Genomic DNA, 27,835 nt, shown 5'->3' with positions numbered 1-27,835 from the left:
AGTGTTTTTAAGAACCAAAATAATAAGAAAATGTGTTAATGTCCCAATATTTATGGACCTGACGCTATATAAAACAGCCTTTTGTACTTGAAGTACTGTTTCCTTATATGTAGTTGATTATTTTGTTGTTGTTTTTCCACTCTTTTTGCCATTGGTACACATGAAAGTTCACTTTCGGAAGGCTGTTGCCATCATTTCAGTTTTTTTCGTTTGTGTTTATAGGAATAGGGTGCCTTTAATGTATGAGTACAATTAGGTTTAGCAATTTAAGAAACATGTGATAAGAAATAAAGCAGAAGCTTTTATGTGTTGCTTTAGATTGCACTTGCTCCCAAATGTAGTAAAAACGACACTGTAATGAAATGCCTTGAGGTGATTTATCAAGTTGTTTTCTCTGTAGTTGCTTTATTTACTGTACATCAAATTAAGGCAATTATTAAGATTTTAACAGTTATGTGACTATTGTATTACAATGTAGTGATTCTTGAACTATGCTCTTTTCTTTCTGTCCTACAACCCTATCTTCTAACCCACCCCTAACAACACGTTTTCTTTTAGTCTTGTTTAACAACCGCATCAGAAGAAGGATGTGCTCTCCAGGCTTTGGTCTAGGAGGCCACAGCTGCCCAATAATGCCTTGATTTACCAGCTGTCTAAAGCTACCTTGTATGGACATGCTGTTTTCTTCACTTGCTGTGGCTGTTACTTACCATTGGCACAGCAGCAAGTTTGTTTGTATTTCTGGTTACCCGTAGTCTGAAATGAACTGGTTCTCTGATTGATATATCTAGCACCTATGCCTTGTAGCTGAAACCTATGTATCAGTGCATCTCTTTTCCCTGACCGTCATGAAATATTTATCAGCGTGAGGAATTAACACGTGGAGGGAATATCAGTGGTGGACATTTCTATAACTCGGACCACCAATCACTTAATAAGAGAGTAGAGCCTTTTATTTGTTATAGTTTATTGCTCCTGCACATCTTTACAGTCATCAAAACCAAAGTTACCCCCCTTCCCTCCACAGCTCCAGGTGGAGACCAGATCTTGAGATCCCAAAAAGGAAAATACCCACACTCACTTTAGTGTTAAAGGTCAAGCTGAAATAAATCTCATGTTTCTGCTTCCAGTCCAGTACCAGATGGAGATGATGCGGTCTCTGCGTCACGTAAACATCGACCATCTGCATGTGGGATGGTACCAGTCCACCTACTATGGTTCCTTTGTCAGCAGAGCCCTGCTTGACTCCCAGTTCAGCTACCAACATGCCATTGAGGAGTCTGTGGTTCTTATCTATGGTAAGTAGAACTTCATTTGTCATTATTTAGCTTTTGTGGGTGGTCCTGATATTATTTTAACAATAAGAAGTTGAGGATTTGAAGAATTTGGACCAATGTAAAGTAGGAGATGTCACAATAATGACAATATCGTGATGTTCTGATAATAACTCTTTCACTGCCAGACGTTTTCAGAAACGGGTTGTCGCCAGTGCCAGCCGATTTAAGTATTTTGACTGATCTTTCAAGGTCCACAGAAAATGTTGTGTTTGGACTATGAAAACACACATACTACCAAATGAAAGATTGGACTCTCATCTTTCATCAGGAAAAAAAGTTTGTTTCTACCTTATTCCGTTCTTCAGTAATCAACAATAGAAAATGGTTACTTTCACCGAAATTCTCTGTTTTGAAACAAAAAACGGAGAAAAAGAGCTTTTTGTGAAACGATGTTATTTCATGCACTCTAGTGAATTGTACACTTCTTTTTGTCCATGAATGATGCCACAAACATTTAAATAGTGCTTTACTTCTGTAAAACGCTTTCACCAACAATGGAAAAAGTGTTTTTAGTTTGCAAAATACGTTTATTTCCATTCAACAGTGTAACAATTTGACAAAACAATTTCGCAAACTATTTACAAATGTGTGCAACTGTGGTACTACTTACAATTATGTGGATGTTTCAAATACAGTTTTTCTTTTTATAACGCTCTCCTGTGTGCAAGGAGAGGGACCAGGATTCGCACAACAGATTAGTTTCACTTTCGCTTTGTCCGTTTCGCGTGCAGACGTTACACTTTCTTGACGGCCTTTTTTTCCGGGGAATAAATAGCAAGTAGCAGACTGTACACACTCCTCTGATGAATATGCATTGGACTCGGGGCACTCTTCATCGTCTGATTGAACGTGCGCCTGAGCGTTGTGCTCCATGTTTTCCGGTGTCAGCATCGCTAGCCCGTGAACCTTTATAACGTCGTCAACTTCGGCGTCAACCTCGGAGTCACCATCATCATCATCGATGATGATCATCGTCGTCATCAATGTGCTCTTTATCGTTGGTCGATGTCTTTGAAAAAACGGCTCGACCGTTAGCTGCTTGCAAGCGGCCGCCATTATGGCTTCTTCAGCCAATGTCCCCTCAACACTCTAGCCCCGCCTCACGTCTTCTACTGACGCCCACCCAATCTTGTCAAAAGAGAGTCATCGCTGCCCTCTAGGGGCCAAAAATAGTCATTAGGCTCAATAGACCTGCTTGAAACTTTCACCACAGCTGCGGAAGGCTTGCCTGCACCCGTTTCAAAAAAAAAATTGGATGACGTCTTTTAAAAAGCAGTCCATTTACTACTAACCATCTTTAAGTAAATGCGAAGTTACGTTGTCGTTTATGCACTTGAAAGTTTTACCAGAGTTCGTCATGTGATGGTAGAACTTGTTTTAAACTACTTGTAACTTGTTTTTATCAAGCTGTTGCTTTAATAAAAGCGATAACACACTCATAGCATTTGAATAGCGGCGTGTAGACTTGTTTTTGCAGCTGTATATGAGTTACATAATTGTAGACAACTTAAACTTGTGTAGTTTCAAAAGTTAACTACAAATTAAGGTTAAAGGTTTGCGGTCGGACAAATGCTATTTTTATTTATTTTTTTACACCGCCTCGGTACAGCAGCATAAACCAAGAGCTGATCCTTACTGTAGTGAGTTGTTTACTGTGCTGGTTATTTTCTATATGTAAGTGTTTTATGCTGTTTGGACATGGTTATGATGATGATTTCAAGGAATTTATTATTGATTGGGAATTAGAGAGGAAAAATAGTTCACTACTTGAATGGTGAACACGGCTCCATTTTATGTTCTTTTGACTCCATATGGTTTGTAGGCAGCTGTACACATGAAATGTTTATATATTTATTTAGTACTACCATTATCTCATGAAGTATTGTTATAGCAATAATGATGAGTATCTGTCACTTTTCACCCACCCCCTCCCTCCATTTCAGATCCTATAAAGACAGCACAAGGCTCGCTATCCCTGAAGGCCTACAGGCTCACTCCAAAACTCATGGAGATCTGCAAAGAGAAAGATTTCACACCTGAAGGGTTGGTATCAGAATGTAAATATTTTATACACTGTACATGCTGTTCTGCTACAAAAATCACAAATACAAATACAAAATATAGATGTAAATAGATTTTAATTGCATATTTTCATTGGTGGGTTGCCAAATAATGTATGGAAGTAACAGTGTTGTTACATTATACAGTATATGACTTAAGGCTGCTCTATGTAACAGTTTGCCCCAAAATATCTTAACAATAGCCTTTTTATTTTACAATTTATGACTCCAACATCTTCTAATTAGCAGAGCAACACATAAGCTGATCACAATGGGTACTTCTGCTATCCTCTGGCCAATAGTTTTCAGACTTGATTCGGGTTAGAATTTCACACCCTTTGTCTGCGGATGTGACGTCATGCGTGCAGTGTGTAATGTGGCAGTAGCGATTCGAAATTCCATTTTCCTGCATTTACAGCTTTAAGTAAAAGTTTGAAGTAGTGCTCCAAATAATTAGTTGAGTAAGAGGTACGGTAAGTATTCAGTGAAAGAACCACTCATGTAAAATGAACAACAGGCCAAGTGCGTGTCAGAGCGTTAACATGCACTCGATAATTGCAAAATGGGGCAATAATATGTTATATGCAGACCTCTCATCTAAATACGGTAGTCTGATGAATACTGTGTTTGTGGAATATGAAATAAGATGCAAAATTCACAGTTGCTCAGGGCTCAGGTAACGACCAATCACAGCTCAGCTTGCAAACCCAACCTTCATTGGACCGTAAATGGTTAAATGGTCAATAGCATGCACTTGATTTTACCATCTGTAGCATCAAATTAGTCTTTGTCAATGTCCATAGGGATCCAACTTGGAAAGATCATGACATTAAGTGTGCAAAGTCCGATATCTTGGAACAATTTGTCGTGCCTGAAATATGTTAGTCTTCTGTTTCCTCACACACCTATTTATATTGCTCTATTGCTTCTGAAAAGGTCACAATATGCAGGATATATTGAGCCCCAGTGATGGATAATTGTGCCAATATATGTAAAAGGTTGTAGTTATCCATAGTGTCATGTCCTCCCCAATTGGAAATCTAATTACATTACTTTTTCTTTTTTTTCAAAGTTTGCCTGAGGTTATGCTTTGGACTACAAATATTTCTCCTTATGTGATAAATGGTCTTGTAAATATGGTTACTTAGTGCATTACCACTTTTTGTGGGATTAATTCCAGAGCAATCAGTTACTGCGCAAACATGAAAAGTATGGAAAATATTGGAATAACATTTGATCAATTTACAGGTATTAACAAGTATTGAAAATGAAAAATAAAGTATGGAAAATTATTTGTTTCCATAATATTATGGCTGTTCTAAAATATTGTTTTCTAAATTAGAAAATTAGTTTTCAAAACTGATTTATTCAGAATTTCAGATCATGTTTTATGTCGGGTCAAGGACAGTTTGTGTAAAAGCAAATGTCCCACCTCTATTACCTGATTGACAGGCAGGCAATCTGTCCCGTTGCTCCATGACCCTTCTCCAGCCCACAAGTAGCCTATTATCAAGTTTCACTGAAGCAGACCAGACGGACGGGTTTCATGTGGTTTCATGCAGGTTTTGTACATGCTTTTGCAAAATCTACCTCAATGGTTTTGCAGCAGACTAATAATAGGAAGAAGCATGGTTTAGCAATTCCACATATGAATAGAATATAATTGAATTGAATTGCACATAATTCAGTGTGTGTGTTTGGTAACTGTTATGTTCAGACACTTGGACATAGAAAATGTGTTAAAGTACATGTTTTTTATGCTACACTAATATATTAGTGGTAACCAGCTCAGTGGATTAGTGGTAGGCCCTGAGACTGGGAGGTCGTGATTTCAATCCCCAGCTGGTCAAAGACTATAAAAATGGGACCCATTTGCCTCCCTGCTTGACACTCCAGCATTCCAGGTTGAAATTGGGGGATTAGATCACCAAATGTGGAGAATGAATTTCACCCCACTTAAATGGGTGTGACAATCATTGGTACTTAAACCTCTAACCTTTATATTTGTTCAGATGTTGGGATGTAACAATAATCGCAATATTGAGATATCGCAATATTAAAATTGGCACAATATTGTCGTTTTCATGCTATGATATTTAAAGCACATCTCCATCAAAAAACATTATTTTTCACCGGCTTCAACCAAGCACAGAAATATGAACTACATTAACGATGATGCTTTATGCTGCTGAGCCAATAGTAACATACACTGTGCATTGTTTACAAAGTAATTCAAGATGGCGGAGCACCGCGACTATACTGGCATAGTGGCATGGATATAGCAGAAAATTCAGAGGTTGATATATATAGTATTATGAGCTTTTTTTTATGTTGCCAATAACACCTCAATATCGTGATAATTATCCTATCGTGAGGTTCAGATCAGGATATCGTATTGTGACATTTGGATATTGTTAAATCCCTACTCAGATGTAACATATTTCTCTGAGAGAGAAAAAAATGCTGAAAATTCTTGAAATTAGTGTATGGAATTTTGAAATTCCAAATGTGTCGGAACCCTGATATAATTTCATATCTAACAAGCTGAACCTACACTAATACAAACATTAGGTCATAGCTCATGCACATTGTACAAGTGACTGGCTGAACCAGTGGGAGCAGTCATTGCAACTTGAATGAAATGACACATTATTTGCTACAGACAGAAACAAATTGTTGAAAATTGCAGAGCCCTCCGCAACATTGAGTCCAACATTGCTTAAGGAAAGGAATTATATCATGCCTTTATTTATTAAAATGCAATGGACATAATATAATAACTTACTTCATGCTTTTTATACAGTTTGGATGTAATTTACTGTGTATGATAAGTCAAATGCTAACAGCACTAATGTTGCTTTTTTTAAATGCACAACTATATAATGGAATGAAAAAGTAGAAATGTATTAAAACTACACAAAAGAAGGTTATCTCTGTGATAAAAAAAAAAAAGAAGTAATTATTACTCATTTCACTCGCAAATATGTTTGAAAAGCCGTGGGTCAGCTGAACTTATCAAAGCTGGAATGCTTGCGAAAGATTCTGTCACCATAGTTTAGAGTTTCAACACAAGGTAAGGATTTTAATATGACAGATGTGCTGTCCGCTTAATACTGCCAAGTACTGTATGTCGAACTCAAAACTCTTGTTTTAATATGCACACAAAAACAATATTGTTGGTACCTCTCTGTTTGAAGAAAAGCACAATGGTCACTGAAATAACTTGTGTGACAAAAGTAATAAAAAAAAAAGGGAAATTATTTTGTGAAGATCAGACACTGTTTTTGAATTGCAGTTTAACAGAATCATTTTTTTTAAAACCTTTTGTACTGACTTTCCAGTTACAAAGAATATACAGTATATACTTGGCTCACTTGGTATGTCGATAATATCAATTCAGCAGACACCTTTGGTGACAATACTGTAAAGGGAGACAAATGTCCCAAACACGCACGTGCTTACGCACACGCACACACACACACGCACACGCTCAGACGCATTCACGCATGCGTGCACACGCCAAAGGAAAGCAAAAAACAATACGTTATGGTACCTGTAGAAAAGATTACAAATAATTTGACAAATTAAGTTTGTCCTCTCATTGGCATCAGAATTAAATTTAGTGTCATTGCGCATGCACAAGTACAGAGCAACAAAATTACACTTAACAAGCTCAAGCCGTCCAAGAAGTATGAAAAACAATGACCAAACAGAGGGAGACAGGACGGGAAGGTGAGACGTATCCTCAAAACTCAGCAGTCAGTTTACTTAATTTAAGGGTGACAAGTGTAGCAACTCTGCTGTTTGGTGTGCACTACACTGAACACCGACCACAGAACACAAAGAATGTTGTCTCAGACGATTATAAAGGGAATTAGAGAAGCATGTCTTACAAACAGCTTTATGTTCATGTGTCCTCAGTTGCACACATTATTCAGAACTTTAACCCTTTAGATTAGGGTTCATCAATTCCGGTCCTCAAGGTCCGGAGTCCTGTAGGTTTTAGATGTTTCTACCCCCTAGCCCATCTGATTCATATACATTAACTCTTTGACTGCCAGACGTTTTCAGAAAAGGGATGCCGTCAGTGCCAGCCGATTTAAGCATTTTGACTGATCTTTCAAGGTCCACAGAAAATTTTGTGTTTGGACTATGGAAACACACATACTACCAAATGAAAGATTGGACTCTCATCTTTCATCAGAAAAAAAGTTTGTTTCTACCTTATTCCGTTTTTCAGTAATCAACAATAGAAAATGGTTAGTTTCACCCAAATGCTCTGTTTTGAAACAAAAAACTGAGAAATCAAGCTTTTTGTGAAACGATATTATTTCATGCACTCTAGTGAATTTGAGACCTTTTTTTTTTCCATGAATGATGCCACAAACACCTAAACAGTGCTTTACTTCTGTAAAACACTACCACCAACAATGAAAATGTGTTTTTTGATAGCAAAATACGTTTATTTACATTCAATAGTGTAACAATTTGACAAAACAATTTGGCAAACTATTTACAAATGTGTGCAACCGTGGTACTATTTACAATTGTGTGGATGTTTCAAAGTTTTTCTTTTTGTAACACTCCCTTGCGTGCAAGACGACGCAGCAGGATTTGCACAACAGATTAGTTTCACTGCGATGGCCCTTTAGCGTGCAGATGCTACACTTTCTTGCTGGCTTTTTTTCCCGGGGAATAGCAAGTATATACTGCAGTGTGTGTTTGGCCATGTTGCCATCAAGTCTACTCTCAGGATCATGATACGGTGACATTACGGTGGTGTTACGTCTGGCTTCCTCATGTCCTTCAGTTCCTATACCGGGTGGTTGATCCATCTTATCCGCTCCATTCATGGTGGTATCGTAGTCCATAACCAGTGTCTTCTCCGTGATCGGACTGTACCCACTCCTCCGATGAATATGCATTGGACTCGGGGCACTCTTCGTCGTCCGATTGAACGCCCGCCTGAGCGTCCGCCTGAGCGTGCTCGGTTGTGCTCCGCGTTTTCCGGCGTTAGCATCGCTAGCCGGTGAGGCTTTATGACGTGATCATAGCCGCCGCATCAACGCTTCCAACTTCGGCGTCAACCTCGGAGTCACCATCATCATCATCGTCGTCATCAATGTGCTCTTTAGCATTGGTCGATGTTTTTCGTCTTTGAAAAAAATGCTCAAGCATGAGCTGCTTGCAACCGGTCGCCATTTTCGCTTCCTCAGCCATTTTCCCCTCAACACTCTAGCTCCGCCTCACGTCTTCTACTGACGCCTACCCAATCTTGTCCAAAGAGAGTCATCGCTGCCATCTAGGGGCCAAAAATAGGCATTATACTAACTAGATCTGCTTGATACTTTCAGCACAGCTGGCCAAGGCTTTCCTCCACCCGTTTCCCCCCCCAAAAAACTTGGTGAACGTCTTTTAACTTGTTTGTCGCTCCTCCGTAGGTTTTTACTAAACGTCATTTAACGTTTTTGGCAGTAAAATAGTTAATCAGCTCATCAGCATGCCTGATAACGATCCAGATCTTTAGTATCAGGTGTGTTGCTGCTTTAGATACTACTATAGCAGTCAGCCTGTTTTTTGTTTTTGTTTCTCTCTCTCGACGTAAAGCTCCACTCCTCCGCTTTCAGAATCCGTTGGAATTACGTTGCTAGCGCTAATAGTTCTGGAGTTATGGTGATTTGAAAAACATGCGTAATTTTCTCTCCTGTGTCAGTCTCCTCTATGACGCACCACTTCCCCCTCCTCCACACGTGACAATCTGCCAGCTACCATAATGTATGTAGTATCGACGTAAAGCTCAGCTTCAATGCTTTCAGAAGCCTTTGGATTTATGTTGCTAGCGCAAACGGTTCAGGAGTTGCGATGATTTGAAAAACATGCGTATTTTCCTATCATGGACGACAGTTTTTTTGTGTTTTGATGGTTAAGGCCCATGGGACTCCCAGAAAACGGCCACAAGAGAAAAATGGATAACAAATTGAAGACACGAGTAATATGAATGGTAGCCACGAGTAATGTGAATGCTAGCCAAAGATTCCTGAACAACCTCCAAAGAATTTAAAAGTGAACTCCAAGGTCAAGGTACATCAGTATAGTGATGGTGAGATGAAGCCACATGAAGCATCAACACTTTTCAGTCAACTGTGCGGGCAAATGTATTGACACTTCATCATTTACTCTATGGCACCATCAAGTGGTCAAAAGACCAAGCAGTAAAGCATGCAGAATGAAATATGATTGTAGGCTAAACAGTGACAAGACGCCCATAAGTAGCAATATTGCAGTATTAGCAGTAGGTGTGAAGTGCAAATACAGCATAAATAAGAAATATAATTTAATATAAGTACAATGTTTATGAGTATAAATAAGAATGAGTTTAATACAGTCAAACTGTAAGACAGGAATCGAAACAAGGACACAGTGGATGAAAGAGCAATGCTCTATCAACTGTGCCACCTTAGCATGATGCATAACAACTTGAAACAAGCAATGATAGTTTCATACATTGACTACAGCAGTTGCAGTTGAAAAATAGACTCTATCACACAATTTAAATCACAACTCAAAACACTTGTTTAAAACTACCTACCTAACTTAATGTCATTTTGCACTGCCCCCCCCAATATTGTAAAGTGTCCTTGAGTGCCAAGAAATGCGCCTAAATATAATTTATTATTATTATTAAAACCAATTGCAACTATTGTACTAAATAGAGAACTGAACTCCATCATGATAAATCGTGCTTACATTAATTTGTGCATGGTACACGGCTGTAAATGTATGGCTATTATGATTCATGTAGTCACACGTGATGGCAGATCGCAATAGGTCCCGTCCGGTGTAAACATTTGACCAAAGATATTCAATCCAAATTTCATTCTCAAAGACAAAATTGTCTGCATGTAAAGTACCAGACCAGTACCAGTCTGATTTGCATTTTATTTTGAAGTTATTTTTTCTTTAATGAAGAGACCAATACCAACAATTGAGTCTACATCTGCATGTTTCAAGAATGAGAACGGTCCAACAAATAGATACGAGTGTGAAAAAGCAACGATCGCACTGTTTTAAATTCACTGCAAATAAATGTACTTGACCTTTCTATGTGTCTTTGTCTTTCTCTTTCCACTCCAGATTGAAGAAGGCTAACATTGGCTTCGATCACATGTTCGAGGAGGTGCCCATTGTCATCAAAAACTCTCACCTTATCAATGTGCTGATGTGGGAGCTGGAGGACAAGTCCACAGTCGCTGACAAACACGAACTACTCAACCTATCCAGCAGGTCAGGATTATTGAGCATTTACACGGAAACCTAAAGCCAATTCCACATTTATTCTGTATGGCGCATATTGTCCTATGTGCTAGTAGCCGGCTTCTACAAACTTCTATTGAGAACTAGTGGGAATCAACAAAGGAAGCTATGATTTGGACCGTTTTACAGTAACTGCTTGAAAGTTTTTTTATTTTATTTAATCTCTTTCAAACATGCATAGCTTGTGGTTTACTGACTGCCCTTTGCTCGGACACTACAGTTAAAATTAGTTAAGTGCTTAATATTTGGTTGAATGTATGCATTTTACCGGGAGTCGGGAATCGTGGAACGACAACGGAACGTGAGAAAGAGACAGGTAAGAGTGGCGGTTTTCCACAGCTGGCACATTGGGCATATTTAGTGCTGAGTGAGCATAACATAATGAAATGTGTTTACCGTTAGTATTTAATATGGAGTGTTGGGAAAGTTCATTTACGTGAACTCTAGCTCAAAGTTCAGCTCTCAAATTTCAAAATGTACTAGTTCAGTTCATAGATCATTTTTGAATCAATGAACTTAAAAAAATAAAAAATTCTGAACTACAATTTCTGGACTATAAGCCGCTGCTTTTTTCACTTGCATTCGACCCTGCGGCTCATACAAAAGTGCGGATTATCCACCAGATCACAAGGGGGCGCACTGTAAAGAAACCGCAAGAGCATCAGGCAGAGCAAAACAAACCAAGTGGGCCCAAATACAGTAGGAGAGACCGAACGAGAGCGAGACAATTTGCGGCCTCATTATAGGAAAAAAAAAGTAGCGGGAACCCGGTGGGGTAATGTCATAAGGTGGAAGTATTTTTATTTATTTTTAATGCATGAGTTATGTAATTTAGCTTTTCTTATTGCGTGTTATTTTGGTGTGTTGTTTTGCTGTGTTTGTTTTGGTTGCGGTGTATTTGTTTTTTCTAGACTTCCAACTTGGAAAATTGACATCCCAATTAGCCGCGATAGCCTGCACCTGTGCAGCTCTGGCCCTCCCCAACTGGGTTTCTTTTTGGCCAATCGGCAGCTTGCGCAGTACTTTTTTTAAAGACCAGGTAGATGGACACAAAGGGAAAGGGAAGAAACACGGACAGAAGGACAGGGGGAACAGACGGAGGAACAAGGAGCGGACAGGGGGAGGGGCAGGGATACAGGAGAGCGGACCGTAGACGACAGATCGGCCGGCAAAGAGGCAGATGAAGGCAACCGGTTTGGAGGCAGCGGCGAGGACTGAGAGGCGTCCCGGCGCTATACGACTGCAGCGTAGTTTTGTTTTTGTTTTTTGTTTAATACTGTACTTTAAATATAACTTAAAAGGACAACAAGAAATGAAGTAGTAGTAAGTAATATAAGAATACTCTACACTAAAATAAATAATGCAAGACTTGACAGTTTTAAAATAAAATAACAAAAAACAAAGAGACGGACGGTTCCTGTGCATGTTGGCCTCTTAGGGGCAGTGTGGTGCTGTGCATGCATGGACAATGGGATGGAAGGCGGTCACATTTGAGCTCTGTTAATACAACTTGTTTTTCACAGCTTGGGGGAAAAATGTACCTTTGAGTAGTGTTATCTCACCTGTGTGTATGTTACCAATGTGTGAATAGCCGTTATTAGTAGAAATAGAAGGAATAGCACTCCTAAAGTTGATGCTAATTTCCTGTTAGCATTTGAATGGGATCCACCATCGACTTCAGCATTAGCACTAGCAATGTTTTACAAACGCCATATGTTTTGTATTTAAATATACAATGTGTGTATTTCTTCTTGTTGTGTGTTACATTTAGGAGGCAGAATCATGTACGCTCCGCGTTTGCTATATAAGCAACATACAGTGATGCTGAGTTACGTGCTGTACAACCAGATAATGGCATTTCCCGCATAATTAAGCTCTGTTTATTGTGTCTTTACTCTGGTTTTACTCTGGTTTTCTAATAAGAGAAAAAATGGCAACCCGGAGAAAAAAATAACTGTGTTCAAAGCCTTTCATTTGCCCCAGAATCGATCACAAACTTCAGGTCATGTTCATCCAAAGTATAAAGAAGTTCATAAACTTTTGTTTAATTAACGCGTTCAGGTACAACACTGGTCGGGATTTCCCGATCACGCTTTTTCGGATCTGAGTCAGTGTCACTTCTTTTTGAGATCGGCCGATTCCGAGTCCCGATTCGATACCTCGGCATTTTATTAAGGATCATTTTTTATTTTTTTATTTTTTAAACAAAACTACCTCAACAACTTTTATAGGGTGAGTGGATAGTGGTTAAACTAAGTAAACCATTAATAAAAAAACTTTTTGGCACATCTATGAGTTACTCAAAGGGCTATTATAAACCAGTGTATTATTTTTTCACAAGAGCTTTATTTTTGAGAACCTACTGTAGCCGTTATAAAGCATGCTACTTAACACAAATTGATGGGCTAACCTAATGTCGTTTTACTTTAGGAAAAAAATACTGTATATATGTGTGTGAAACAAGCCAACTTCACAACAAACAAAAGGCTGCCCCTGACGAGAAAGCAAGCAAAATGTATTTAATTTTACCATATCATAACTTTGGGGCTGGACACCAGTCTAGGCTGCCGGCCCGGGCAGAATTTACCGGCCCTGCTAGGACGTCCGACCTTTCGAATTTGCACTAGGCTAGGCACCGGGCTCCCTTTGAAGGGCGTCCAGGCTCCAGAGTCGCCAGCGCAGGCACTGCAGCTGCCGGGCTCCCTGCACAGGGCGTCCAGAGTCTGCTGGCGCAGGCACCGCAGCTGGATTTTACGGGGAGGAAACGAAGCGCGCCCGCAGCTAGATCCGCTAGGATGACATGAAGCACGTCGAAGTCGCCAGGCTGCTTGGCTCCCTGTCAATGAAGTGCAGCGGGGAAGCAACGCATCTACATATCTTTTCTGCTCACAAAATGCTCATATTGCACACTGCAAGTCTCCACTTTTCACATCAAAGATGATAACTCATCTACTTCCAAATACCTCTGCACCATTTCCTTGTTCAGCCCAGCCGCTCGATGGCATTAATAGTGTCACTGTAGTAAAGTGACGCCATGCCGCACGCACTGTGTGGAAAAATGAAGTCAGCAACCACGTGATCGGGCGGATCGGGACATCCCTAAACACTGGTAATATGCTGCAGTATTTATTTGCAGAGAAATGTAAATCGCTAGTTTTGTAATGCATTAGTCTAAAACCTGCCAACAAAACACAAATAATGTTGTTCTGGCCACATAACACGAGTGAAGTGATCTGAAGGCAGTGTAACACTCATTGAATCAATCGCCAAAGAGATGTGCAATAATAAAGCCAACACAATGTGGAAATGTTTCTCTATTTAAGAAGTGACAGTGACTGGAAAATGATTTATGTTGGGTTGATCCCATGTTCTGTCTCTCCATTAGTTTCGCTGCACATGTCCGCTAGCTAGCTTTCAGTGCTGCCTCATTCTGTTCCCTCGGTTTCAAGATACAGTGCTCCCTCAGGGTTTTTCCTCCGTTCAAAATTTGGAGGCAGCTGCCTCCAGCTAATTTTTGTGCCCCTCCAGGGACTAATATAGCGCGGCAGCAACGTATTTTAACTGCAGCGTTGCGCAATTATGGAGGCGCTATATCAACAGCAGTGCACCGGAAAGCCGTGAAGCAACAACCAAAGAAGAAACCGATCACGGAACAGCCGTTGCACGTGCCTGTTTCCTGGTTGTGAGGTTGAGGCAGCACATAGCCGCCAAAGTCATAAAAACACAGTACATACAATAAACATAATAGTGTTTTACAACAACGCTGAAGTATATTGACAATTTAATATGTACTAGTGGATGAATTTTTAATGTTTGGAGTAAAAAAAATTTTTAATAAAATTCCTCCGAGGTAGAGATTTGTAACAACCGTCATGACAAATGCCATGACACCATTCTAGAGTGAGTTTTAGCAACATATTTTAGCCGTTTTGCAAGTATGTTTAAGAATGTTTTCTCAGGGTTAGGGCCCACTTTACTAGCGCTGATATGCAAAATGCCTTGCATATTAAACCACAGTCTAGCTCTTACGGAATTGTATTTATATCTGTGAGTCTCTCAGCATCTGCCTCTAGGGTGTGAGTCAGCAATCATTTATGGAAATAAACTGCTGCAAGTCATGAAACAGCTGTGTTGCTGCTATTAAAAAAGCTTCCCCAGGGGCAGGTGTGAGAAATTAGCACAATGATGACTAAAAGGGTCGATCACGCTCATAGTGTGTCTAAATACTCCATTGTAGCACATTCTGAGTTATTTGCATCAGACCGTATGCATGGCTCTGTAAAACCTTGGCCAACTAGCCCCAATTTCTCTTTTTTTCATTTTGACCAACAAAACAATTATTGTAATATTTCTCTTTTCGAATGACCTTTCTGATGTTACCCATTTCTATAATAATAATAATGTATTTACCTTATAATAGTAGTTTTATAATTATACTTGAAGGTTCCCTGGCATAATTGCCAATGCAGTGTCTGGTAAGATGGAATCGTTTCCTTTACATAAGTTGTTGTTGAGTGCTGCTTAGTTTCTTTCTTTGTATTGAATTGTAGCGTCTTTTTCACTACGTCTTCTGCTGACAGTTTCCCCCTTTTTTTCTCATTTCCCGTCCTTCAAGGAAGTAAATGATAATGGGTTTTATTTAATGTTTTCCTTTTGTCTCCTCTTGTAATCTGTGGCCCCATTTGTCTCTGTCAGCCGCTTGGAAAGCTGAATGAATGCAATTGTATTTGAGCAATCAAGATTGTTGTTACCACAGATGACATTGCTTCCTTACAGTGACGGATTGCTTGAATGTGAATTACTAGATTCCAAATGCTTCTGTTATGTTCTAAAGGAGTCTGTCTTTATAACTAGCTTTCCAGTAAAGTACATTACTTTTTTTCTTATTTGCCCGGTTTTGCTCATAATATATACTACATCTGTACACAGAAGCACTCTGGGTAATGCTCTATCATAGCATGGTGACAGCTAATCGTTTATCGAATGAATTGATTTTTCTTGAATTGATTAATCGTTTAGAGACTTGGTTTAATTCAACATTTTCCAAATTTCAGCCTCTCAACTGTAGATATTCTCAGATTTCTGTAGTAGACTGGTCATTTGTATTTTTTGTTCATTATAAGACATCTGCTTTTAGTATGGAAAACAATTATCAACATTTTTGCCACTTTTCTGACATAAAGGACCAAACAAGGAACTGAATTATAATGTGCATTTTCTGCATGTACCGTTTGACGAAAGGGATGGAAATTAAAAAGTTTTTTTTTAATGTGATTCATTTGATTAACCGACAAATTGACAGGTTGATTATTAAAATAATTGTTAGTTGTAGCCAAAGTTCCTTCTAAGCTGCGCTCTGCTCTTATACCCTTAGCGCACAGCAAATGAATACAGTGCATTAAAAAAAAAAAGTCAAACCTGAGCTGTACTGGCATTTTGCATTGTCATATTCGCCTCATCCAAAGGCATAATAAAAGTTTATTTGGCACATATAGTTGCTGGAACGAGAAGAAAAATGTGTCAAAAAAGACAATAAATCTGAAAGTGTGGAGAGTATTTCAGACTGAAATGCACACAATGTTGTCGCACAGATCTCTCCGCCACAGATGCTCATTTTTATTATTTATTTATCCAGTCTCTAGCCCTATATGCGGCTTCTTTACAATGATAAGTGAAGTGGCAAGTGCAGTCTACAAATTGTTCAAACAGGTTGAAAATGAACAAAAATAGTTGATAGAATTGCAATGTGTTTGCCAATACACCAATTGGAGACGCGGCAGTGTCCAGCCTTCAGGGTGTCCAGTTGTCATCTTAACAATCCCCTCATAGCCAACCACGGAATAGAACCCCCATGCTGAGTCTGCATGCTATGTATGCACAATTAAAGTATATTACAGCGACGTATGAACGAAGTGTCAATGGTCAACGTTTGGTGAAATATTCACAAGTATTTGTAGCTGCGCTGTCTTCGCCATCAATCCACGAGCCGTGAATATGCACGCTTGGATTGCCTCAGTCTGAGGCCGTAAGATAGTCATTTGGAGTTTGGAGGTATAGTAACAATGCCTCTCCACGCCCTTGTACTTCTGCTCATTTTTGCCAAAATGTGAATTATGTAATACAGGGCACTTTGTCTTGCATTTTTAATCTGTTACAATAATCATCGTAAAAAGCTTCAGGTACTAGCAACAAAGACTTTGAATATTAATGTTTAGCATTATCTTAAGAGTGTAAATTTGAGAAAATTCACCAATTTCCTGGGGTAGGTAAAGTCCTTAAATTCTTTCTTGAGAATTATCAATAAATAAGTGAAGCATTCAAAACTCACAGTAATTAGTAACATTATTTAACATTGAATATAGTTTTCCTTTTCAACGATTTTTATACTGACATAAAAAAAAAGTGTCACTCTTCAATATTTTGTATTATAAAATAGCAAATTTTACAACCATAATTGATTTTAAAAATGTGATTACAAAATTTCCTATTTACTTGCATTGTTTTGTGGACAAGTCAGTTTAGGCAAATTAATGACGTACAAAGTGGCAAAAAAAACCTTAATCTTTCACCGATTCTTACAAACTCTAATTTTTGTTCTTGTACAAATCTCTATCCAATGATATCATCTATGTTAATAAATACTCTAGATCAGGGGTGCCCAAGTCCGGTCCTCGAGAGCCCCTATCTATTTTCCATGTTTCACTCCTCCAACACACCTGATTCATGATCAACCAATCAATCTTTATTTATATAGCACTTTTCATACAAAGAATGCAACTCAAAGACCTTTACATGATTTAAAAACACATTTTAAAAAAAGGAAAAAAAGACCTGCGCATACCAACAAAAATTTGAAATAGAACAGCTGATCTAAGAAACCTGAGTCTCAGCGCAGGGCAACCTGGTGAGGAATACCCAAAATCTCACTGATTATCTGATACCTGTAATTTGATTCAGCTGTGTTGGATTAGGGAGACATGGAAAACAGGCTGCGTGGGGGCTCTCGAGGACCCGACTTGGGCACCTCTGCTGTAGGTGATTAGAATTTTTTTGGTAACATCCATCATGTGTCGTGTTATGATCTCGGGCGAACAGGTGTGATACTGGCTGCCGTGTGCATGTCTGTCCAAGGAAAGCTCAGTGTCAAGTTGTGTGTTGTGTTTGTGTGTGTCCGCTTCTTGGATTGAACATGAATGTGAGCCAGTCTCTTTTTGTTTTGTCTGGAAATTTTCTTTCTATAGATCTGGTAATCAAAGGCTTTTTGATGGCGCCAGTGCTTTCAAGTTCAGTGAGAACCTTTTCTACAGTTTGAATAACAACTCAGGAGGTTTGTGTGAATGCTCAGACACATGGAAAATTAGAGGGAACATTGGTTGCAGCCGTAGTTCGGTGCTAATGCCTTTAAATGTGGACATGCCATCAAAAGTTGTTGACTTTTTAAAGACAAAGGATTCCCCGAACCTTGGATTGGTTGTTATTTGGTTTATCAAGGCAAACACACTCATGAAGTTATTTTATTTTTTACCTGATTTAAGTAACTAGGTTTGCGGGGGCCCGGGGGTCGTCCTTTGGCGTTGCCGCGGCCTTGGGGGGCCCTGAGGTGTTGCGCTTGCTCTCTCCTGGCGGGGGTGGACGGCTCGCCTCTTTGGTGGAGATTTTCATGCAAGCCAGATGCGGCCTCACGACTCTGGCTGGAAGTGTTCGGTTTGGGGAGACGGTATGGGATTTTTTTTTTTTTTTATAGGTTTTTGGTGAACTAATGAATGCACGCACGCACATACACATATTCACCCACATACAAAAAAACGTATAAAAATACAAAAAGCATATAAATATAAAAAAAAAGAAAAAAAAAAGGGAGAGCAATGATTATGACATGTCAAATCGGTAAAATTAATTAAAAAATAATCTAGATTTGATATTTCACCCTCTAAGTCATTTACTCTGAAAATTCTCCGTTATTCTTGTTTAATCGCTGTTCAGCCTGAGTGACGAGCCCACTGAGTAAGCAAAGCTATCTGCTATTATCAGCATTCCACCAGTCAAGGGAAAGGTTGCAGCTTTATGGCATTAATCCATTCCTCCTTTAAGTAGAGAAACTTTGTCCTGATAGCAATCTGATTGCAACAGCTTTTGCCATTATCTTTTGAATTACAAGAAGGCATGATCAATATTTTTATAATGGCAACAATATATCAAATGTCAGTGTGTCCTCTTAGAGACGTCAGTCTCGATGATGAACTGACTAATACTTATCACCTATTTCTGCAGTTCTTCTCGGCTTTACAGTACAAGAGGGAGTTCAGCCTCATTGTTTTGCTAAGGCCTCTGACTTTACTTACTTGGTTCAATGCTGTTATTTATAGCTGCAGTAGACAGCTCTTTTCTGAGAAGAAACTATTAGAAATGAACTGTTTACCAGCTTATGACCAACAAAAATGGGTAGTTTGTGGAAAGCTTTTATCAACTTAAGAGCCAAAGCATGATACGCACGATACAAACTTATTTATTCCTATGCTAAAAAGTAATTGCCCCCTGAACATAATAGCGAGCTTTGACTGCAATAACTGAAATCAAACGTTTGCGATAATTGCAGGTGAATCTTTCACACCGTAGTGGAGGAGTTTTGCTCTTCTTTGCAGAAATGTTCCAACTCTGCCCGTTTAAGATTATGCCGCAGCATCTCAATTGGATTTAAATCCGAACTTTGACTTAGCCACTCCAAACCTTAATTCTGGTCTCTTTGAGCCATTGTGAGGTGGCTTTGCTGGTGCGTTTCAGATCCTTGTCCTGCTGCGTGACCCAAGAGCGTTTGACATTGAGGGCACAAACTGATGGCCGAAAGTTCTCCTTCAATTTTCCGTGCATCCCTATTATTACTTTTATTATCATTATAACCTGCAAAAGAGTTTGATTGAAGCAATGCAGACCTTCAGAAGACTGTAAAACTGTTTTAATGTTTGTATGTGTTATATACGAGATCACTGAGCAATTCTGTGTTCAGATTGGGCAAAAGGGGTGTATGATGAAAGCCATTGTAGGTAAATGAAAATGTGTAAGTAGCAGAGCAAAACAATGTGAATAATGGATACCTTTCTTGCAGTAACCATTTGGAGAAGAGCCTTCAGCTGCTGATGGACAGAGTGGATGACATGAACCAAGACATTGTCAAGTATAACACCTACAGCCGCAATCTGAGCAAACAGCAGCAGCAGAAGCACCAGGTAATTCTCACACACATACACACACGTATGCACGCACAACTTTTCTTCATAGAAGCAAATACACACCACCCACACACTGTAAGCCAAGTAGCAAAGGAACTCTCCAGATGACAGCATGCTATTGAGTGATATGCCTACAAAGGTGCAGATAGAAATACATTAATAGTTGTTTTGTTTTAAAAACATTCAACGAGCAAATTGAACTAATAAACAAGCACATCACTCTTATTTAATTGAGTGTAATGCAGTTTGTCCGATTGGAATTGCTGTAATGTGACGTCATTGGCCAGCAGTGCTCTTGGCCCAGTGGAGGAAGGATTTACATTTGCGATGAGCCAATCAGTCATCTCCATTTTACACACTGCATTTAATGGCACATCGTCTACAAAGCACCATGACTCTTCTTCACAATTATAAAACCTGCATTTTACTTACAAACCCAATTCCAAACTGGAGCTGCGGGCAGCTATAAAGGGCCCTCGTAGCCCGGGCCACTTTGGGGTACATGCATGTTGGGGTACTGGCACGTTTGGGTTGTGGCACATTCGAAGCAGAAATTATTTGAAAATGGCATAATAAACCTTTACATATTATGGATTGTTTTTTTTGCCAGGTGTGATGAGTGTGCAAAGCTTAATGAGTTTTGCTCAATGTTAAGACCCTCAAAATTAGTGTCCATTTTATTTTTTAGCAATGAGCTGCACCGATTTTAAAGTACATATATTAGGGGTGTGCCAAAACATCGATTATTAGATTCATTGCGATGCAACACTTGACGATTTGATTACAATTCATAAATGTTCAAAAACGATTATTTTCCATAATAACTTAATTACAGGAACACGGAAGTAAAAGACACGCCTGCCGCCCGCACAAGATCATGGCGGCAGCGGAAGTTACTGAGCGACAGATTTCCTCCTCAGGATAAAAAGCTAGCGAAAAACGTGTAACAGCAACTCTTGCGTTTCCACCCCAGGTTAGCGGAGAAGAATCCGACGTTTTTTGCTGCTAACCAGCAAACAATAGGAGGAGGACTGTCAAAACTTCCCCGCAGCTTTGAAAGGGCAAGACGAATGTCATCATCCACTGGTACCTTTAGTCCATATCGTTCAATAATCAAAATGGATAGGTCGGATCCCACAAAAAATTTTGAGTGGTCGAAAGTAAAAAAAATATTCACAAATGACTCGGTTATCACACTTACAAAAGTATCAACATTTTGTACAAATATGAAAATATCTTATGTGTCGTCATTTTTTTTTGTCGACCCAAGAGCTAGGTGGCGCTATATTTAGAACTGACTATTGTCATAGAGATACCTTCAAGTCGTGACTATAAACATACAAGTGAAGCTTAGGAATTTTTTAAGCATGCACCGAGGAGTTATTACGTATTTCGCATTTCATGGAAAAGAAAATATGAAATAAAAAATATGATGCCCCGACCCGTCGTATAGTATTTTGAAAACTCAAGATTTTTTCCCCTTTTGTTGGCTTAGGTCTTGACATAGTCCAGTTTGAAGTCAATCGGATCAAACGTGTAGAAGAAATGGGCAACAGAATGCCCCCTTTAAATGTGCAACAAACGGACATTCAAAAATCCGTAACTCACTTCCTGTTCATTTTAGCATATGAGTCCAAGAGACTTTTTTGTAGGTCTTGGGCTCCCTCATATACCAAAAAATTTCCGTAGATCTTGCTTAAACATACAACCGGGGCTGCTTCGTTAAAAAATTCCAGGGGGCGCTAGTGAGTAATTTTTGTAGAAATCGCCCAATACACGGTAAAATATTGGTCATTTTGCCAGGCCAGATGTGTGTTTCAGTGCATGTTTAGGCCCTTACAATTCGTGAAAACTCACAAACTTCGTGTTATGACATCATAAAGGAACACTCTTCTGAGCAAATATAAGAATAATAATTCTTACAAAAACAAGAGGGACCTCGCAGCGATAGCTGCTCGGGCCCTAAAAAGTTGGGACACTTATACAAATTGTGGATAAAAACTGAATGCAATTATCTGGAAGTGCCAAATAAATTTTTATAGAACATACAGAACATTTCAAAAGTTTAAACTGAGAAAATGTATCATTTTAAGGGAAAACTATGTTGATTTTAAATTCCATGGTGTCAACAAATCTATAAAAAAAAAATTGGGACAAGGCCATTTTCACCACTGTGAGACATTCCCTCTTCTTACAACAGTCTGCAATGCTGTCCCATTCTTGTCTAACACGCGTCTTTCTAACTTTCCAACTGTTTTGGGCTTCCTTTGTTGCACATTTCCCTTTATGATGCGCCAAATGTGCTTTATAAGTGAAAGAAGTGGACTGCAGGCTGGCCATTTCAAAACCCGGATCCTTTTCCTACGCAGCCATGATATTGTAATTCGTGCTGCATGTGGTCTGGCATGTTGTGTGTCGTGTTGAAAAATGCAAGATCTTCTCTGAAAGTGATCATGCCTGGATGGGAGCATATGTTGTTCTCCAATCTGAATATACCTTTCTGCATTGACGATGCCTTTCCAGATGTGGAAGCTGCCCATGCCACATGCACTTATGCAACCCTATACCATCACAGATACAGGCTTATGAACTGACTTGGGTTGTCCTTGTCCTCTTTAGTCAGTATAATATAGCGCCACAGTTTTCCACAAAGAACTTTGAATCGTGATTCGTCTGACCACAAAACAGGTTTCCACTACGCCACACTCCATTGGCACAGAGAAACACCTGCGCTTCTTGGTCTGCTTTAGAAATGGCTTCTTCTTTGTACTGTAGAGTTTCGTCTGGCAACGGCGGCTGGCACGGTGGATTGTGTTCACCCGCAATGTTTTTTGGAAGTATTGCTGAGCCCTTTCTGTGATTTTCCTTACAGTAAGCATCCCTGTTTGCGGTGCAGTGCAGTTTAAGGGCCCGAAGATCATGGGCATCCAGTATGATTTTTCGGCCTTGACCCTTACACACAGAGATTGTTCCAGATTATCTGAATCTTTGGATGATGTTATGCACTGTAGATGATGATTACTTAAACATTTTAGCATTTTTTCGCTGGTAAACATCTTTCTGATATTTCTCCACTATCTTTCTGCGCAACATTGGAGGAATTGGTGATTCTCTACCCATCTTCGCTTCTGAGAGACACTGCCACTCCGAGAAGCTCTTTCTATACTCTGTCAGTAAGGTGGGGCTTTAGGACCCAGATGCGGGAAGGCAGAGCAAGGAGGCAGAGGTGCAGTCCAAAAGAGGTTTTAATATCTACTCAAAAAAAAGGCTAACTTCAAAGTACAAAACAAATGGAACTAACAAAACCTGAAGCAAAACATGAAAAAACAACTAAGGCGAGACTAACAACATGACATGGATCCGGATAAGGCAAAGAGGTCAGCGTGACGTGGCGAAAGACTTACGAACGTGGCAACAGCAAAAATGAACCGACACAGACAGGGGGGGGAGACAACCGACTAAATACACCAACACTAATGACATGACAAGACACACCTGGCTGAGGGCACTGATTGGATGACACATGAGGGTAATGGGGAAAGGTGGACACAATCAAGGTTGACACAGACACCACACGAGGAAGGGCAAGTGACCAGAAACGAGAGGAGTCAGACTTTTCACACTAAAACAGGAAATGACAAGACAAGGGGAAAACATGACAGGGAGTAAACAAGACTGAAAGTAAACATGACATACTCCAATCAAGTTGCCAATGGACCTCATTAGTGGTAACTGGTTATCCAGCTGTTTGTGGAAGTGCAATTGACTTTTCCAGCCTCTTATTACCTGTTCCAACTTTTTGGAGATTTGTTGGCACCATGAAATTTACAATCAACATATTTTCCCCTTAAAATGATACATTTTCTCAGTTTAAACTTTTGACCTGTCATCTATGTTCTATTCTGAACAAAATATTAAAATTTGGCACTTCCCCACATTGGCATTCAGTTTTTATTCACAATTTGTATAGTGTCCCAACATTTTTGGGAATTGGGTTTGTAGATATGTTCTTGCTTTGTATTTTTAATATGTTTGGAATTTTATTTCATGAAACCATGACAGTAATTGTCTCACAAACAATGTTACAATGTTATGCAGTGCGCTGTTTCTAAAACTAGGTGTCAGTAATGCCTAACACATGGAGTTCCATGTGAGCCTGACGTTAAGGTTAGGTTTTGAAAAAAAAAAAAAACGTGGGCATTCCGTCACTGAAGGTCTGGTCTGTCAATCTGTCAGTCTGTCAGTGACGGATGCCATGGCAGACGCCCATTTCGCTGAGGCAATGAATGACGGACTGACGATAACAATGCTTTTCGGCTTGCAATATTGACGGATTGACGATGACGGAAGTGTGCCCTGACTGTTGCCGATTGCCGAATGACGGACGCTCAAAATTCATTGACTCCCTCTCTGCATGTTCCGTTTTATTCAACAGCTTATTTGGAGTTAAATTATGAGTTTGACTTACAGATGTTTCTTTCATTATCAATGCTTGAAAAATGCTTTTCCTCCTTCAAGTGCTGTGCAAAATACATTTATTGGTTTTCTTTTTGACTGGTGCTTGTGTTGATCTCTCTGGTCCATGTTGGATTCTAAAGTTATAGTTTTCTCATGTCTGCTTGAATTATTTGGCCTGTCTGTCTCACGGCCCCTTTTGGGGAAAATGAATGTAAGCAGGCGGTTTGTCTTTGTGCCTCATTTCATATTGGTTTTGTTATGTGTGAACATCTCCCCATTAGGCAAAAGAAACGAAAGCAATACCTGTCTGTGGTGCTGCATTGAAGTCTTGAACTAAACTGGCACATGCAAGGTTTAAAAGTTACTTCAATGCAGTGAGTCATACTTTTTACAAGTTAAAATTAGCCGAGTAGTGTCTTTTTAAAAATAAAAAATTAAGTATTTGTGTCTCATTGGACCCCTCAACTGGCAACAGCCCGGTTCCCCCATATACATTTGCCATATTTCATGGCAACTTTACTTCCATCACCATGACTTATTTTCTGAACCTGTGCTTTACTAGTATTTTAAATCTTACAAAACAACAGAACTAGTAATAGTTCCAGGGTGACTCAAGTGTCACCCTCATAAACCTTTTAAGGGTACAATTTAGATGTAAAGGCCTAGATACACCAATCCTACGTCGGGAGTGGGACAGCGTTGGGCCGATGGCACACGCCGTCTGATCAGTGTATAAATTAGTAGTGAAGTCGGATCGAGTTGGAATACGTCTGGGGGGGGGGGGGGGCGTATCCAACAAATTCAACATGTTGAATCGGCGTCGGTGGCATTTGATCACTGATTGGCTGTTAGCTAGCGAATTCCCATAAAGAGTTTGCCCGTTGCCTTTAGCAATAATGACTACCGCCGCTGATGGTACAAAGGGGAATTACTTTTCGCACATGCACTGAAGGTACGTAATAGTCAGTGTCGGTGCGGTGTGTATTTACGTCATTTTTTTACGCGACGTGCCGACTGGAGGGACGCCCGAGGGGGTAGGTGTTGGTCACATTTGGCCGACGTCGGATTGGTGTATCTAGGCCTTAAAAGAACATGAAGAAGACCGTTGGCAACAAACGGGAACTTGCAAGCTGGTTATCTTAGGTTAGTTAGCTTACATCCTCTTCTGGAGGGTCTGGCACTTGGACACGCACTTGTCATCAGCCATATCTGTCTCCACATCTGGCTCATCGTCTTCATCACTAGTATCATCCGAAGAAATCTCGTGTGCAATGCATTTTGAAGTCAGGTGAGCCACCGGTGACGTGGCTGCGTGACTACTGGAGCCACTGCTGACGTTGCGGTTCCAAAGGGAACGAGTCTACCACTGTTGTTTTTGGTGTGGCCACCTGCTGTCCTTTGTTTTTAATTTTAAATAATTAACACTGCAACAAACCTTATCCTCCAGTTCGACATTACATCAGACCCTACTGTACACTCTCCCATGAAAAAGTGGGGAGGCGGAGCCAATTTTTCAAATGACGTACTTAAACGTCATTTAAAATACTAATGCTAATACTTTGGTATTAAATGTATTAAGGACACCGCAGCCATGTGTCTGGGGAGGATCGTTTTGAACCGGGGTTCCCATGGTGACGTGACAATCTTAACCACTTGACTATGGCTGCCATACGATATACAGACGCTCCCCAACTTACGAACGAGTTACGTTCGTAAGTTGTTTGTGGCATCATTCATGGACAAAAAGAAGTGTAGAATTCACTAGAGTGCATGAAATAACATCGTTTCACAAAAAGTTCTTTTTCTCCGCTTTTTGTTTCAAAACAGAGCATTTCGGTGAAACTAACCATTTTCTATTGTTGATTACTGAAGAACGGAATAAGGTAAAAACAAACTTTTTTTTCTGATGAAAGATGAGAGTTCAATCTTTCATTTGGTAGTATGTGTGTTTCCATAGTCCAAACACAACATTTTCTGTGGACCTTGAAAGATCAGTCAAAATGCTTAAATCGGCTGGCACTGGCGACATCCCATTTCTGAAAACGTCTGTCAGTCAAAGAGTTAATTAGTCTTTCATATCCCTGTTTTTATCCTCTTTCAATACCAATACAGAGACTTATTTAATGCACAAACTTCATTAGCTGTAAATAAAAAAATTGTAGCAGGAAAGCATTTGCTGTGTTCAAATACGAATGCGCGAGCACACATTCAGCACGAACAGGAGACTAATGAAGGCTAACACATTTTCATCAAGTACAGCCTCATCAAATGCAGCAGCGCCTGCCGACATACACAAGTATCATGCACATGTATTATAATATTGGTAATTATAGTAATAATAATAATAATAAGAATTCTTATTATTATTATTATTTGTATTATTATATAATGAAAACTATAATGAAAAATAGCATTTGTGGGCACAATAGTAGCATAGATGTTCACTGTGTTCATATAAACTTGCACCTGCGGTAAACAATTTCAATGATTCTGTCATTACTCTCAGCGATTGGAATTGAGAAAACGTCTTTAATGTTCAGCCGTCATCTTCAGCCAGGTTCACAAGCATCAGCTGGACGTGCAATAGGCAAACAACTCGGGGCCAATCTCTGTTGACAACATGAGCCCTGCAAAAAACAACACACATACATAGCCAAACGTCCCTGGGCCAATCACCTACACCTCGGCCAGTATGATTTATTATCTTCCCCTCCAACATTCTCATCAGCACAGGCCCTGAACCTCACGCACACACAAACACACTTAACCATTTTGCAGTGTCATACACAGTACCATACACAACAACATCTTAAATGGTATCTGCTTTTTTATTTTTGGCGGTTCTATACAGTTAATATGTGCTGTAAGAGGAGGTGAAGGTGAGCTCTATTACACCTTTTATACATCTAGTGTATTTGCTCCCTGTAATCTTGTGCTATTGACCCTGATGCTTCTTGTACAAATGGAGCCTTCTTAATCATCAGAAGGCTGCAAAACTCAAAAGGGGTCAATGGCGGAGAAAATATCTCCGTCACTCTTTTCTCATTTGTATACAGTACTGTCATGTTTTGGGCTTGAGATCGAGACCACTTGGAAAGGTAGCTTCTCACTCTGCTGCATGGGCTCACGGAACTCCTCAGACACTCGAGTTTTTGCCTCAGCGTCCCAAACAGGAAAAGATGCATGTTTTTCAAATCACCGTAACCCCTGAACCGATTGGCCTAGCAACGTTATTCCAACGGATTCTGAAAGCTGAGGAGCAGAGCTTTACGTCAAGAGAAAAAAAACAAGAAAAACAGATTTCTATAATAGTAGTATCTAAAGGTTTTTAATCTGTCAGTTTCTTTTCCATTAATTGATGAATCCGATTTTTTTTTTAACATTGTCCTCAAATTTCCATCCCTTTTGGTCTATAATTTCCAGTTTTAAGGAAAGGTGG

General features: G+C 39.6%; 1 protein-coding gene across 1 annotated transcript in view; it reads left to right on the top strand.

Annotated features, from left to right (window-relative positions):
* Positions 1-27,835, top strand: part of LOC144058307 (eukaryotic translation initiation factor 3 subunit H) — an 85,399-nt gene that overhangs the window by 47,306 nt on the left and 10,258 nt on the right. The window contains exons 3-6 of the mRNA XM_077576698.1: positions 1,131-1,298; positions 3,281-3,380; positions 10,532-10,681; positions 19,815-19,935. Coding sequence (XP_077432824.1) covers positions 1,131-1,298; positions 3,281-3,380; positions 10,532-10,681; positions 19,815-19,935 — 539 coding nt within the window. The remainder of the gene's footprint in view (positions 1-1,130; positions 1,299-3,280; positions 3,381-10,531; positions 10,682-19,814; positions 19,936-27,835) is intronic.

This window comes from Vanacampus margaritifer, chromosome 9 (genome assembly GCF_051991255.1).
Source record: "Vanacampus margaritifer isolate UIUO_Vmar chromosome 9, RoL_Vmar_1.0, whole genome shotgun sequence".
Classification (NCBI taxonomy): Eukaryota; Metazoa; Chordata; class Actinopteri; order Syngnathiformes; family Syngnathidae; genus Vanacampus; species Vanacampus margaritifer.
Note: the sequence above shows the minus strand (reverse complement) of the source record. Positions and strands in the feature narration are given on the sequence as shown.